This window comes from Ambystoma mexicanum, chromosome 2q (assembly GCF_040938575.1).
Source record: "Ambystoma mexicanum isolate Mex_15411 chromosome 2q, UKY_AmexF1_1, whole genome shotgun sequence".
Taxonomy (NCBI): Eukaryota; Metazoa; Chordata; class Amphibia; order Caudata; family Ambystomatidae; genus Ambystoma; species Ambystoma mexicanum.
Genome location: NC_090924.1, coordinates 696,694,353 through 696,711,108, shown reverse-complemented (window position 1 = coordinate 696,711,108; position 16,756 = coordinate 696,694,353). Strand labels below are relative to the sequence as shown.

Sequence of the window (16,756 nt, the reverse complement as noted above, 5' to 3'; positions counted from 1 at the left end):
GAATGACCTGGGGTGCTTCCCACGGTTTTGGGTCCCTACCTCACACGTGGGACGACAGTCTGTCTCCCAGCCCAACGGTGGTCCCGGAGAGCACCAGCGGGGTCCCCATCCCTCCTTGGAGGGAAAAGCTCTAACGTGGCCCAGCAAGAGCTCTGGGATGGCTGTGGGTGCTGCCCTCGGCCTTGGGCACCTGTCTCCCATGTAGGTCGACCGTCCCCAAGCTGTCATGATGCCTACCTCCAAGGGGCCAAACAGGGCCCGGCACCCTCAGAGGCAGGCAACATGTATACTAGGGAAGTCCCAGCCACCCCAGATAGGGGCTCTTTGGACTCAGTCCTGGCGCCGTTGGCGTCAGGCTCATAAGGGATAACAGTCCTGGCACCATCGGCGCCAGGCTCATACAAGATATGGAAGGAATAGTGTTTGGTGCAAACTTACCTGGCAGACCATGCTGCAATTTCCTTACCTGGCAGATCATTCTACAACTTCCAGATGAAAAAGGAACTACTTAACTACACGGGAGTGGCTGGTGGCAGGATACATACCTTCAGTGGAAGGGTACATACCTGGGACTACTTGAAAGGCTATTTAAGCCACGCCCAGACAGCAAACCACGCTTCGCGTTGTTCTGCTCATAGCAGCTGGACGCTCACCGTGCCTGCTCCTGCTCCAGTCCTCGACCACGCCTGCCAGCATCCTGGAAATACCTAAGGATAGAAAAGGGAAGAAGAAACAGGTGAAAACAAACCTTACCTGTTAAAGCTGCATTCCGGTTTCAGCGCGCCAACGTTCCTGCAAAAGGACATCATTTTAAATACTCACCGCGTCGCATACATCTCGGCGCACTTCTCTTACCTACACGTGGCGCCTTCAGCTCTGCGACGCCCATCCGGATCTCCTGCAGCATTCCAGCACCTACGGGGAGACGAAGAGAAGAAAGCAAGGTGAGAAGGGGAAAATAACCAAGAAGCACTTACCCGCCAAGCTAATTCTTCTTACCTTCGGGTCGATGCCATTCCTTGGGCATTTCAGCACCCCGGCCCCTATGGGGAAAAAGCAAACATCACATTAGTGAATGCAAGAACTGTAGCAAACGAACTATTTTAAACTCACCAACTTACAGGTCGGACTCAGCTTCTGCTTCGTACCGGCTCCATTTCTTCGGCATTCTCGAACTCCGGCCCCTAAGGGAAAAGAGAAAGGAAAAGACAGTAGTGGGCCTACACCAAAACTCACCTGAAATCAGGTTTTCGACGGAAACCGCCCTCAGCCCGGAGTCTTCCATTACCTGCAAAAGAGAAGAGGAACAGTTTAGACTCAAGCTTGCCATAAACATTTACGGTACTTACCGGAACAGACAAGCGAACTCGAACTACTATCCAGTGACGTAACTGGATCCCAACGCGCCCCTGCATCAGAAGCAGGATGGAGAGCTCGCCTTTTCAATCCCTAAGGTGAGTCTCCACAGGGAATTACAGAAGGGTTGCAAGGAGGGTGAGAAGGGGAACGGGAGATCAACACAAAACCCGCAGAGTATTAACCCTTCCTTTTCGCTCACAGAAGGGTATTCATCCGAGCCAGACAAGCCGGATTTGGGAACCCAGCCCACTCCATCTTCAGGGTGCTGAACATCTCCTTCGAAGAGGCCACTGCCATCCAGACCACACCCGCGCCTCTGTGGGAACCAGGTGAGCGTTACACAAGCTCACTGGCGGACCCAGGGATCCCCGGTGGGGTCCCCATGCCTCCCCGGAGGGAAAAGCTGCAGTGCGGCCCAGCAAGATCTCCAGAACGGCCAGGGGTGATAACCCCGGCCTTGGGCGCCTGTCTCTCCTGTGGGTCCCCAATCCCAGCGGGGCCTGCCAGTCCTTTGCCAGGGGACCAAAGGCCCTTTCTGTCCACGCCCATTGGAATGCATTGCACTACCAGGTGGCCGCTCTTCAAGCCCAGCCATCTGGTATTTCCCGATTGGATTGAATGGCAGGACCAGATGGCTGGGCTACTCTGGAAGTCTGGATGGGCGTCAATTTGACATTTTTCTCCAGTTGGGTCTATAAAGAGCCTGTGTGCTTTTGCACAGACCTCCCCCTCTGTCACCCAGGGTACACGATTACAAGAAAGCTTAGTCACCTTCCTGCGGATTACTGTAGACAGTGTGTTTGGGTCCTGTCTGCACTCCACTTAGTTCTCGCTGCACCAGCTGGGCTCCATGGCAAAACTTCTGCCCCTCCCCACGCCGGCCAAAAGCCGTGCCCCACGCAATGCTCCAGCAGAGCATGGCCTGTTGGGGGCACTATTCTGTGAGGGCAACTTTTTTTTCCCCCATAAGCAGGGTGCCTTGCCGACAAGAGAACCTCAGCTGACTTGCACACGGAGGCCAGGGTGGCCTGTCCGTCTGTCTCCCCGCACTCCATGGGATGGATTTGGCCTACTTGCTCCATCTAGGTGGAGGGAGCTGGGGGGTGAGAGTTCCCCCAGTAAATCTTGTCCATTTCCAGCACTGCCCATGCACCAACAATAAAAAAAACACATATAAAATGTTACACTCCATAGAGGTTGATCAGCAGCAATCTGCTGATCTGCCCCCAGGGTGGGCAAAAATGGCATGCCCCATCCCTTTGTGGTCCAGAGAAGGAGAGGGCCACTTATCTGGTGAGTGGCCCCTCCCTCTCCCATGAAAGGAATCCACGGGGGTCTAGTGGCCATTGCTGCTGCGCAGGGTTGGCAAAATGGTAGAAAATACCCCCATATTGGCCCCCCAGGGGAGCAGTAATGTTCTGCCACCATGGGGGACATTTTGTAGGCTGCCCCTGCAATTGTGGGCCAGCCCACTGAAATTCCCTCCAATCCCCCATGCACAGGGGAGGAATTGGACCGGAACAAGACTGAGCTGCGCTCTGGCAAAAATGTCTTGCTGGAGCTCTGTTCCGTGTAGACATGAGGCCCAAACCCCCTCCAAGTTGAGGACTGCCAGGCAATACACTGACAAAATTAGCTGTGTTCACCAATCCACGATTTTTTGTCGGCTCTTTCTTCTGCACCTGCTCTCTCTGGGTGCTCCGGCCAGCTCTCCCCTCTGACAAAATTATCTCTCCTGGGCCCATGGGGATCACCGGAACGTGCGCCCAGTGGCCCCTGCACCAGTTTGCAGAGCAGCAGGGAATCCAGTGTCTAAGGCACCAAATTTGTGGTGGAAAAAACGAGCACACATGTTTCCAGTGGATTGGTGAACAGTTTATTTGTGAAAAAGCAATAACAGAACAAAAACAAACCAACAGCAGTACGAGACTTTGGTGCAAGTGAGAATCCCCCTCCCTCTATGCACTGTGTTCTTATACCCAAAGGAACACATGCATTTTAATGGTAGAGGGTGGTCAGACAGGGCAAGGAATCGTGCTAAAACAGTGGGCCTCATTATAAATTCACCGGTCAGGAAACAAGGGTGCTGGTAAGCTCACCAGCACCCTCGTTTCCGGACCAGCAAACTCGAGTCAGCCTGCCGTGGTCACTATACCCGACAGGTCTGGTGCAGCCACCATGGTAGGCAGACTCTTCACGGGAGCACTGATGCTCCTGTGTCCCTAGTCCCATAGAGTCCTATCGGACTCTATGGGAATGGGGATTAACAAATATACCAGCGCTTGACTCGTAAGGAGCCGGTGGCACCGGGAGGTCAGGCGCCGGTAAATTATTACCGGCCTGGCAGCAACCCGCCGGTAGCACCGGCAGGGTTACTGCCAGACCTGTAATGAGGCCCACTGTGTCTAACAGGGAGCAAAGTCCCTCTATAAAAGCCTTTGATACCAGCTGCATTCTTTCATGTTAGTCATTGGTGTCGGAGGACAGTACATCATAATATGTTTAGTGAAGGTGAATATACTCAATGATTCACACAGGCTCTGAGGCAGGCGAGAACACTTGTAATATGATGACTTCTGTCTGATAATGCCGCTTTTTCTAAGAAAGCGGGAGCCTAAAATATACTTACATATGCCAAAAAGGAATCATGCCAGCAGCGAGAGATGTGAAGTTGAACATTACTACATGCTAGGCGAAAAAAGCCTTCATTGCAAAGACATGCACATTAAAATCTGAAACCTCGCCTGGACCAAGCAAGAAACAGTTGTTTACACGTGGCAGTTTGCAGCATCTGCTGAATATTATAATGCAGTAATGTGCAAGTGGAGTACATAAAATGTTCACTTCTCACATATTCCCACACACCACTTTATTCCCTTTGGTTGGTAGAAGTCTAGTGTCCGCAGTTGATAGCCAGAGCTTTGCCATCAGAACAGTTCTTGTAAAAGTACATGTGCCAGCAGAGCTTCCTCACAAGTGTTCGTTGGGTTGGTGACTTCTACTGTGCATCCTGATTCGTACTCCTCTCCAAGGTGAGGCTGCAGACCATCTAGTTATTTAGGAAATTGCTGGCTCTGAGAAATCTGAGGGTATTCTCACTCCTACTCCCCCTGGATCCTCTTCACAGGTGGCCTGGGAAAGGCCATCACTCTTGGATCCTCACCATGGGGGATGGATAAACGAGGGATAATCACCTGGGTGGAGGGTCCTTGATGATTGGGAGTGGGCAAACCTTGAGCGCAACATGGTACTCGCCTTTTCCTATGGATGACAAACCTAGCCCTCCCCCAACCTTTATGGGTTATTAAAAGAATGTTCCCCTCACTTTCCCTCATAGGACATTTGACAGTACTGGGATGAGGAAGAGATGACTGAGAGTAATGCACACCAACATGCAGTTACACCACTTTGGTACTGAGATGAGGAAGAGGGCCTCAGGAGTACCTATAACGCTCACCTGGTATCCACGGGGATGCCACTCAGCCTGTTTGGACCTCCCACGACCTCAAACCCTTCCCTGGAATTGTTCGACTGGAGACTGGGCCTGAAACACAGGATTGCCAGAGTTTAATTCTACTGTCTCTGCTTGCTTGACCCCCTCTTCCTTTGGGGACCAAACCTTCCCCTTTGTCCACTCCTCACCTTGCTTTCTTGTGTAGTGCGCTCTCCGTCCTGCCCTTCGGTGCAGGGGTGAGTCGACTGATGTGGGCTCTATGCTGCCTAGGTGCTTCACTGGCGCGGGCCCAAAGGACTGGGCTTGTGGTAACTTCAGCCCGACCGGTAGGTTGAATGATTCTTATGTACTGTCCTTTAAATTCTTGTCCCTTCTATAACGTGTCTCTCCTCCCTTAGGTGTTGGAGGGGGGTCGGACATGGCGTTGTGCTGCTGAGGGGGGCCAAGCACTAATGGTGAGTGAGAGCGCGATGCTGACCGCTCTTCCCTGTATTGAGCAATGTTTGTCTCTGTGTCCCTTTCAGGTGCTGCAATATCCCAGCGTGGCTGCCGGCTGAGAGGGTAAGGTGCGGTGAGAAAGCGCGATGTGCGGTGCCTCCTTATACTTTCCTTGCTACCCTGGAATGTCTTTTCCCCTTGCAGGTCGCTGGAATGCTCCGGAGCTGAAGTTACCTCGAGCGGCTTGAGTTCAGGAAAACGTTTGACTCTTCCTATAGTTTTCGAGTAAGCTAAGATATGAAGGATGCTTACTAATGTCTTTTCTTCTGTTCTTTTATCCTCCCCTAGGATGCGGCGTGCCGAGATGGAGATGACACTGCAGTAGCTGCCCGCAGGACCGGAGGAGCGATGGATGGAAGCTGGATGCTCTTCAAGGTAAGTATAATATTAATGCTGTTCTTGTTCTTGAAGGTGCGCGGGATGCGGAGGAAAGGCAAAGGCCTTCAAGAGACTGATCCAAGCACGATGAGTGTCACGCTGCAGGTGCAGAGAAACGCCAAGCGTGTTTCTCGGCTCAGGTGTGGTTTAAATAGCCTCGAGTTATCCCAGGTAGCCCCGGGTTGAACCACACCCAAAAGGCTAGACCGCATACTCAGTTCAAGGAAATGGGTTATGTGGGGGCATCCATCTTGCCCACAATACATTACAAGCCCAATACCAAGTGATTTTTAGAGCTATGTGTGGGCCTGGCGCCGCAGGCGCCCGGTCTGACTCCAAGTGGGTCTCTGGTAGGATGGAGATGGGGTCATATAGGGGGATCGTGGCCTGGCTCCAGCCTGGTGTCTCAGAGGGCGGGGGGCAGAAATCATGACAGTACCTTTGCAAAGACCAGGCATGTCTCACTAATCAGCCTAACTATGGTTAGGCCATTAAGAGAAAGGACTCTTTGAGAAACCAAAGGGTGTCTCACCTTCTAGTCCCCAGGGATCTCTCGCTCAGGTGACCAGGGCACAGCCATCGCCTTTGGATCCAGACCCTGGGGGTGGACCAGTGCGGGAGGATCACCTGGGTGAGGGGTCTTCGGGAGTGGTAGTGAGGCGACCGATGGTGAGACGCAGTATTCCCCCCTTTCTCGTCTCCATGATCCCTCCAATTTTAAAAGATTCTCCAATGTCCCAACCCCCCCCCCTTTCTGCACAAACATGGGCTGAGGAAGAGGGCGACTCAGAGTCAGGCACTTGATTTAATTACATACATCTGATACCCATTAGCTCTCCCACACGGATAAAAGGCGGAACATAGAGGCACACTCTGAGCAAGGTGGAACACGAGAAGCAGCAGAACAACCTACTGGAGCAGAGTGATGGATAGAGGGACGAGAGCAAAGGGTACAGAAACCCAGGAGTTGTCTGCAGGTGGTTGTTGTCTCCAAAGAACCGTAAAAAATACTTGGATAAGGCCAAATCCCAGACAAGAAGACTACATTGTGTTTCAAGGACACCAGTGACTCAACCGGGTGTTCGACAGAATTGGGGAGGCGAGGCCAAACCTTTGGTATTAACCTTGACTCGTGAATTAAAACGGCAAAGACAAGAAAGGAATGCACACATCCAGTGAGTTGGCGAGCGGCATGAAAGACTGGTGTGTGTTAAGGAAAGATTGTTGCAACAGTATATCTCACAATTGAAGGCTGCCTCGTGTGGATGAGACGTGAAGGAAGGCAGACCTGTGGTGAACTTTAAATTACTGATAACTGTGAAGCTAGTGTTACGCTCACCTGATATCCCTGGGGGCATTTGGAAGGTTCTGAGATCTGGAACCCTGGATGCGTAGTTGCCCAGTGCTGAATAATGAATCTGCAATTACAGAAGGGAGGATTTGTGATAACTGTCTCTAATAGGTGAATCTCCCACCTCCCTCTGATCGATCCTCTTCCCGCTGGGTTTTTTCTCACCTTAGTTATTTGTAGTGTGAGCTATCCGTCCTGCGATTCTTGTGCAGGGGCGCTTGGAGTTTGTTGGCGAGCTGCCCGAGTTGATTCACTGGTGCAGTATGCCTTCCTTGGGCCCAGGCCTGCTGTGACCCCTAATCTGCTGGTAGGCAGGTAGGTTTGTTAATTGTAAATCTTTGTTCTGTTTATGGTGGGAATTCGTTAATGTCTTTATCTCCTTCTTTTCAGGTGTGAAGGTCTTGATGCTGACGTTGCCGGATGCAGAGGTACGTTTCTAGGTAAGAGAAAGCGCAAAGCGCGGCGCCTTTGTCATTTAAAGCTAACCTGTGTTTTCTTCTTCTTCTCCTCACAGGCAGCTGTGGTGCTGCGAGTGGAGGAGAGCGCAATTAAAAACTGGCCCCCGGAATCCGTTAAGTTAAGTCCAGAGCTGTGCGATGTTTTAATATTGAAAGCGAACCTGAATATGTCTCTTTCTCCTTTGCAGATGTTGCTGTGGTGCTCCGGATGGAAGCGCGGCGTAGCGCGATGGAATTCGATGTTTTGGAAGTGCGCGCGTTCTAATTTTGTTTTTCCTTTTCTCGTTATTGAAGGCCGCGATGTTCGAGCAGCAGCTGTGATAGCTGTTCGCCGGTCGTCCTTAAGCTAGTACTCACAGGTGAGTGATGTTTCTTCTTCTCTTGGTCTTCTCTCAGTTTCCACAGATTGCAGCCTGGTTGAGATGCTGAGTGCTGGATGGTTTATTCTCAGGTAAGACAGAATAATCTTGTTCTTGTTCTTGCAGGACTACAGGAAGATGCTGAATACCAGGAGCTGGACACGGTGAGCATCACGCTGCTAGTTGCAGAATAACACAAAGCGTGTTCTGCAGTCAGGGTGTGGTTTATATAGCCCAGGTAAAGAAGTACCAAGGAAAGTAGTTCCAGGCCTGCCACACCCAAAACACTAGACCGCATGGCTTGGTTCTTAAGGACTAGGCTGTGTGGGTGCTTCCATGTTGGATTTAAAGACCCATGTAGTCAATTGAAAGTAAGCCTGGTAAGTATCTCCTTACAGTATAAGAGCCTGGTGCCAGATGCGCCAGGACTGGCTCCAGGAGCCTTTTTGCTGAAGTCTTGAGGCCCTTAGAGTAATTCTGGGAGCTTGCTTGTGGCACAGCTTGTGGCCCCTGACAGTGGACATGACAGCTAGTGATGCAGAGTAGCAAAGTTGTCCGGAGAAAGGAAGTTGCCCACTCTAAAGTCTCTGCGAAAGGTGGAATGTTTTTGTTAGAAAGCAACAAAGTGAATGAACTTTAAAAAAGTGTAATGATCAAGATTGACCCCGGCGAAAGGTGAATTGAAAAGTGAATATGTAAGTTTTTGTGCTTATGATACTGAACTACCCAGACCAAGAGACCCTGGGGGAAATAACACAATAGTGCAAGCTGAAGGGGAAAGCCGAAGTGGTCCTTCGATGGTCTGTAGTGAAAGCCTTGCACATTCAAAAGTCTTCGATATCAGGAAAACGTCTGAGCCCGAATGAACCTGAGCCAGAGTGTCATCCTGTCTACAGGGACCGCCTTACTACGTGCTGTCTAACATGGGGAGGAGAGCTGACTCAGCCACTTTGATTCCTTATATTCTAACACTGATTTTCCTTTGCATACATATTCCACTTTACACACTTTTTGTATAAGAGATAGGGCAAGAATTAGGTTTTGTTAGTATAGATCATTTTGATTTGACAGAGACTGACTAGGACCGTGTTTTCTTTATTATTTGATGGTAGAGACTACTCCCATCATAGCTATAGTTTTCAAACCCCAAGAAATAAATAAAGGTTTTTACTAATTGTACCTCTTGTGTCAGTGTCATACTTGTGATACCATGCCTCCCTTACAATTAACACTTGTAACCCTTTTACAAAAGCCAAGTGTATGAAAGGGTTGTGGATACGAAAGTGAGTGAGAGTCGAGACACTGATGGGAGCCGTGGTGAGCCTTTCTGCAGCCGAAGAAGCACACTGAAGGCGACCGCAGCTGGTGATCCATGCGAGTGTGAAGTGGGACCAAAAGCTCTGTGGGGCAGAGGCGAGGCGACGGAAGGAGACCAGATATGGGGTCAACCTTCATTCCATCAAAAGGATTGTTCGTTCTTCCGAAGTGCTGCAAGAGCGTGAGAGTGTCTGAGGTGTGGAGAAAGAGCCCCTGGAAGGAATCCGCCAAGTTTGTGGCCAGCGCGATATGGAAAAGGACTTCAAAGTTAGCCAGTGAGTTTCCCTGATAGAGAAAGCCGGTATTACTGTAACCGCAAGGCTCTTAAAATGAACTGCTAATGTTAAATGGGAGCCGAGACTTGTACAGTGTAGCAGAGTGGTTGCGTGCCTTGTTAAAGGAACATGCATGTTTTCGAAAGTCTCAAAACATTCTGAATCCTTCCCTTTGATCCAATTAATGAAAGTAAAGCACTTACAGCATATGAACTGTGAATGGACAGAAATCCAATGCATGTTGAATACCGAATTTAAGGGAAAATTAACATTGAAGCAAGACAGTAAACCTTGAGTGCTGAATGCATGTGCCCAACAAATATACTCAAATCTGGATTCTGAATATAATTAACCCACATAAGACTGCCTTTAAACTCTGAACTGCAATTGAACAACACTGGATGATTGTTGCACAAGGAATGAATCCAAACTTTGAAGCTGGATGTATTAAAGGCTGGAGGCAACCCATACAGCGAACCTTCAATAAGTGAATACAGAGTAACAAGGCTACAGTTTGAAAATGAGTGTGTAACACAGGGTGGTAGAGCCAAGAGGTGGCCACTGAGAAACCAGAGGAGCCCAAGAGCACACCCTAAACCCAGAAGCCAATTAAGGAAACCAAATAAAGGTGATTTGGTGCACCGGAGCAAGTTGCAAGGAACCTATGTGCGACATTGAAGTATTGGGGAAGGGAACACTGAGACTTGGCAAATCTATGTATGTTGTCTTGGGGTCGGTGTCTCAAAACCCTCTTTTGTTTCGATTGCGTTATTGGAAACTTGAGGAAGGGAACCCCAGGATTGGTTTTGAACTATATTTCCTTGAACTCGAGAAAGGTAAAACTCAAGACTCTTTTTCATGGAACTTTATTGTGCTTGGGGAAGGGTAGCTTGGAGAAAGCTGTGAGCTGGAGGAAGCTCATAACTTTGAGTTAAAAAATATTTCTTTTGACTTTGACATCCCTACACATTTGTTTGTTCTAGTTGTGAGGGCAAGAACAGGCTTTGGACACAGACGGACTATTAAGTTGAATTCTGACTTTCCTCAGTTTCGTTCAAGTAGGGAAATCCCACCTTAGCATAGGGCAAGTTGGGCCTTCAACCAACCTGACATTTAAATTAATAAAGATTGTTTGTTTAACTTTAAGTCTGTTGTCTGTGTCTGACTTCATGATGCCTTCACATGGCCCAGTACGCAACTCTGCTCTCAGAGTTGAATTTATTCAAGTTCTTTCCTGAAGTCCAAACACTGGGGTTGTCATGTTTAAGTTTCACAGACTTGTGCCTAGGCTTTCGCTGAGGTATGAATTGAGGCTTAAATCCAAGCACTATTTGCAAACAGGTAATTTTTGTTTTTGCAACTATTGCTCTCGCTCTTGTAGGCAGGCAGTAGCCATGACCATATATTAGATTCAACAGCTGTATTCCAGTTGATCAATCCAGGAACAATAACTGGCCACTGTTCCTGAGACCTGAATTAAAAAATAAATGTATAGGGACAACCTCCAGGTTAATGCACCCACAAAGAGGCGAACAATGGCTTCCACAAAGCAGTGCAGCCCATATAGCCAGCTTCATGGGGCGACTCGCACAGTGAACCTTGCAACGTCTCAGCTCTGATGGTCCTAAGGCCTCTCGAGGCATAATCTCTTTTTACATCCTTGCTGAATCCTTAGTTAAGGGTTCATTAGGTAAAGTTCTGGTAAACCAGGCCAGGAAAATAAGAAAAATGCTCAAGGCCTTAACAGATAGCGCCAAGAGACTACGCAAGTGACAAGAGTGCGCAGTACAAGACCCATTAACATTGTAGAATAGAACTCTGTCCCACAGGTATTGTCTTCCTAGTATATCAGTCAATAGAAAATGCCAGGCTGCCTAAGAAAGTAACTACCCTTTAATAGTAGATCTTCAATGTTATTTATTTTAAATCTAGATGTAACCCTCTGCATCTGCTCTTCTCAAACATGCCCTGCTACCTTTTCCAGAAAGAAAAGAACATGCTGCTGTGTCCCTTTTATCTTCCTCTCTGTCATACGTAATGGCCTCAGAAAATGTTGTAGGGGGATTTTAAAACTCTTTGCCACCTTTGAGGGGGGGAGTGAAAAAATGTTTTTTAAAAAAAATCACAATAGCTAATGTTTTTGACTGCATGTGTTCCACTAACGCATGTTTTTGTTTTTCTTGCAAGGATGATTTTGAGAACGTGGGTAAGGTAACTGCATTTCTCGCATCTTTTGTAGGCTGCATTTTTCAGGTGAGTGTATTCTGTTTAAAGGTTATTCCTGGAATTGTATTGTAATCGCGTATGTTTTCCGATACATTGATTTTTGCTACATCTTGCGTGAACCCTCAATACCCTTTGTTATACTTGCATCTGAAGAAACAGACGAAATAGTTTGATGGATCCCAATGAAAAGTAGACTTGGTTCAGAGGTTTGCATGCCAGAAAAACGTGCCAAGGAGGAGTAGACTTGACTATATTGAAACAAAACTAGTCTCTGTAGCACACCTTTTCTTTAAGTGTGTTTCTGTTAGCCGCTGTTACTTTATCCCTCCACCCAAGTGACCACTTAAATGCGTGGTGATCCCGTTAACCCTTCCTCCCCACCTGGCCTCCAAGTTAACTCTAGCTTCAGTCACCCTCAACACAATCTCTTTCCCGTCTCTTGGATTTCCTAAAGGGCACACTCTTCATGTTTTCTATGCGTGTCTCTTATCCGTTCGATTGTAATGCATAGCAGATTGAAGGCAGAATTTCTCAGGTAAAGCCAATTTTGAATTCTCTTATTTTTGTCGTCATAGATGTGAGCAAGGCATGGTATCAACAATAAGACAGACACAAGTGACCACAGTTCAAGGGTGTTCATTGAACTTAGAAAAAGGGTTTGAAAAAACGCTTATCTAATCCTAAATCTACAGATGGGAGCAAGCTACGACCATCAAATAATAATAAAGCAGTCCTAGTAGGGTCTTGTCAAATTAAAAGGGTCTATGCTGATAAACCTATTGCCAATCCTTAACTCTAAATACAAACCGTGTGGGAAACAATGTTACGAAAAAGAAAGAAGTGTTCACAGGATAATATGTCAGGATGTTCAGGCCTTTGGCCTCCCTTCCCCACGTTTTCAGCACCAGACAAGTTGGTGCACTCGAGTTTAGCACAGTCTCTGGATTCTCTAGAACGAAGATACAGTTAAACCATTAGCACCAGGGCCTTCCGTGCCCAAGTCTTCATTCAGAGGGCCTGATGCAACAAACAAACCAACGATAAGTTATTTTGCTCTTTCAGATTTTCGCAAGTACTCAGGTTCTTAGGCGAGTCACTATTCACCTTGGGTCCCCCTGCACCAGGCTCAGACCCACTTTGACACAAAACCTCCTCGGGTGATTATTGCTTCACACCGGGTCCCCCTCTGCCGGGATCAGACCCACTCAACACAATGTTCCTAAATTATTTATGCTTCCAATTTCTCATAGGATATTGTTTCGGGTGACGCACGCTTCACCCCAAATACCCTCCGTCAGGCTCAGATCTCGTATCCCCCGCAGTCGGCCTCACATCTCGGATCCCCCTCAGTTGGGCTCACATCAACTTCATATATATTTTCATCAACTATCAAAGACTTTCAAATTTACATAGGTTTTTGCTTGACCAGTTTCAGGACCACTTCGACTTCACAATTCAATTATTTATCACTCTTCACATTTGCCACCTTTCAGCTGGATACCCAACAGAGACTTGCGAATGAGCGCCCACATGGTGCCGGCCCACTCGGTCTATGGTATCAGATCTTGGCTTCAAAGTTCAATCATGCCTCTGCAGGTTAAATGTGTTCGCGTCTCTTGCCACATACGCTTCACACACTGTTCTCTTGTTTTCACTATACAATGTTGCTGCTTGCAACCTTGGTTTCAACCCAGGCAGGTCTGGTATCAGTCTTCCCAACTCACCGGCGGTGCTGACTTCACTGGGACTGCTTTGTTGTAGGAGCCAAGGACAGTACCACGGCGGCAAACGATTCTCCCGGCCTTGACTATCGATGCAGGAGAGCCCCAGGTACCTGCGACACATAATGCAGGATTTCTCTGCCTTGATTCCTGGTCTTACGTTTCCAATTCTCAAAGGTTCCTGAAAGTAACTGTCTTTCGTTGAAAGGTCAAGGGCACTTCCCTGCTTGCAATCCTCTTCGGTTCTGCCGTCTTTCGCCTTGTATTAAACTGCCATCTCAGAACTGTTGCCTGAGTGTGATTTCATGCTCCGCCTTTTATCCGTTTGGGGAAGTGTGATGGAAGTCAGGTGTGTGTAATGGTCAGTAATTGCCTTACCCCGCCTGACCATTGTAAGTGACATTTCAGGTATACGGCTCGGTGTTAGTCTGTTTTCTCTCACAGTGAGCTGTCTGTGAGAAAGTACTCATGTTGGGAAGGGCAGTGGGTTGAGTTCCTAAGTATCCTACTTGGTAGGATGGGGTAAAGGTGTTACAGGGAACGGGATACCGCATCTCGCCATCCAGTGTCCCACTTCCACTCCCCGAAGACCCCTCATCCCGGTGATCCTCCTGCACTGGTCCACCCCCAGGAACTGGATCCAAAAGCGATGGCCATGTCCTGACCACCTGGATGACAGGTCCCCGGGGACTAGCGGGTGAGACACCTTCAGGCTTCTCACATAAAGTTAAGCACCATTTTCTGAGATGGGTTTGTGTGGTAACGACCTGCTAGCTGGAGTCTAGGTTGGTCCGAACGAAGTTTGGCTTATGGTGAGGGATTCAAGGCCATTACTACTCGAGCCACCCTAGAATGCAATAATTAATGTTATTTGCACCCAGCTCGTTTGACCGGGTATTAAGTGTTTTGAAAGTGAAAGGGAAGATCAGGCCATTTCAACATGGCTGCCATGGACAATTGAGAGGGTCTCGGGAGCAAGTCCCTTCTCGCTATCCATGGCAGCGCAGTTGGACGAGGCAGGTAGAAATGAGTAGAAGAATGCCATGCCCGTAGTCTGCTAAGTTTAGTGAGAGTAATGTAAAGGAGCTGGGAGAGATGTGTGGGAAGGGTGCAGGCAGGCTGTCAGTGGAAAACCTCAGCAGTGCCTCCAGACAGGGGCCCGGTGAATGGTGGGTAGGAGGTGAGCAGTGATCAGCTGTCCTGGAACACAGGCTTATACTATGGACTCAACCCAGGTTTTAAGGACACTGATTGGCTGGCACGCCAAAGCTGTGTGTTATGGAACTTAACATGTATTAAATGTTCATTTAATTTAAATTAAGGAAGGTCCTGCCCCAATACAAACATTATTTGTTGATACTGAAGATTGCTGAATTTGAGGTTTTATTCTATCTGTCCTGATTTTATTTTTAAAACGAACAAATGTGAACACTGATTACTATGGTTCACTACCCTGTTAACCATGTTTTTGTTAATGGTACATCCCCTACCATCCTACATTCTTTTCTTGACACCATGTCTTGGCATACACATAGACCACTCAGTTAATGAGGAATGCAAGGGTGCGTTTACAAGAAAGAAAAAATAATCCTACCTGTCTTCATTAAAAGCAGGATCAGCTTAAATCCCCATTTCGGTAGCGATTAACCATTCCATTTTGCCATTTATCGTTACTTAATCATCAACAAGCAACACTTGCCTGGCATTACTATAAAATCAATAAAAACATTTAAATTGGCAAGTCAGAGAGTTTGACTAAAAAGTCCAGTATTCATGAATTTGATATTTTGTAGCTTCCCATCGTTCACATTATTCGGCATCTAAAACACTGCATTCGCTCGCCTTGCTGCAACTTGCATCTGTCTGTTTCTTTGTATATTATAATACTAATAGATTAAACCATTATCATTTTATCCAACCTTTCATATTGGCAAACCTAAAAAGAATAATTGTAATAGCGAATCAACTGTTTGGATGAAGTCATGCACTCTTATGAAAAAAACATCATTTATAGACTTACAAAAAGGTCCTCTAAGAGAACCTCTATTTTGCACAGATTATTCAAATTTAAGAAATTATTTCCAAACTATTTCTTAGTAGAAAAATATATATTTTTGGTTTTTTGTTGCCAAGTAAAGACAAAAAACTTTTTTGCATATATACAGTAATATTATATTTTTATCAGCTCTTAGCGTTTCGGGATAGTTCCCTTCCTCGGGAGCAGTCAATCTTGCATTTTATTTATATCTTTTCTATGCCTCCGTAAAATAATCTACAATCTGAACACATAAATCCATTTTTTGTAAGGTGTAGTCGGTCTGTATACACTTAAATTACACATATTAGTTCTGTCATGGTATAATCTGTGATCATTCACCTGGTGTAGGTCTGGATAAAGCAGTTCAAGCTGTATGTATCAACTTCTCAAGTTAGGGATGCATTGGGGTATGTCCTTTTAATACGGTGTGGACCCTGATAAAAAAAAATTGTAAAAATCTATATTAGATCAATGCTAAAGATTGAATAGAATCCCTTTGACCAATCCTCGATTCTCATATACTGTGGGGAAATCTTTGTCACCCTACCTTGAATAGATCTTTGTCACTGTAATGATGTAATATGCTCCAGATTACTGATATCTCTCATGCCCAGCCAGCTTTCTGCAGGATTAGGGACCCATAAGGGGTAAGGCCTGGGTCCTTATTCGATTTCAACAAGCACGAACACCTACTCTGAAATTGAGAAGGGTAAGGGTAATTACTCGAGTGATTCTCAAATGTGTGGGTTATGACTGTTTCAGATGCTCAAATAAATGTATGGCTCCTAAACCTGAACTTCTTACCCTGGATTATATTAATTCACGTTCATTCCATCCTCCTGGAATTCCACGAGGTGGAATCAACATGGCCGCCTTCTATTTATGCGTCATTTGTTTTCCCTAATCCAAGGTAAGAAGTTCAGTTTTAGGTACCATAAAGTTATTTGAGCATCTGAAATGTACACTTTGTTTATTTATATTAGATTTGTAATATTTGTTTTTTATTTTAGAAAACAGGAAGAGTTTTGAACAAAAACATAGCACATAGCACTAAGCGTGACAATAGCAATCCTGACTGTGTCCTTTACAATGTGGGGGAATGATGGGAGAGCATGGTAAAGGCACATCTGTTGGAGTGTATTTGGGATAAAGATAAAAAAGACAACATTGGAAGGGAAATGGAGTAAGTGACAGCCAGTGAAGCAGAACTAGGAGAAAGGAGCCCAGTACCATCCGAGTGTGGAGAGTAGTGAGTATTGGCCAGGTATTGTGGGAGGACAGTGCAAGCCCGGGAGGGTGGGACATGAAAAGCCAGTGCCGGT

The 16,756-nt window shown here is 47.0% G+C and overlaps 1 protein-coding gene across 1 annotated transcript in view; it reads left to right on the top strand.

Annotated features, from left to right (window-relative positions):
- The window catches only part of SEC22C (SEC22 homolog C, vesicle trafficking protein), a 375,963-nt gene that overhangs the window by 262,879 nt on the left and 96,328 nt on the right, over positions 1-16,756 (top strand). Inside the window, exon 6 of the mRNA XM_069647907.1 lies at positions 11,637-11,702. Within this exon, the coding sequence (XP_069504008.1) occupies positions 11,637-11,702 (66 nt within the window). The remainder of the gene's footprint in view (positions 1-11,636; positions 11,703-16,756) is intronic.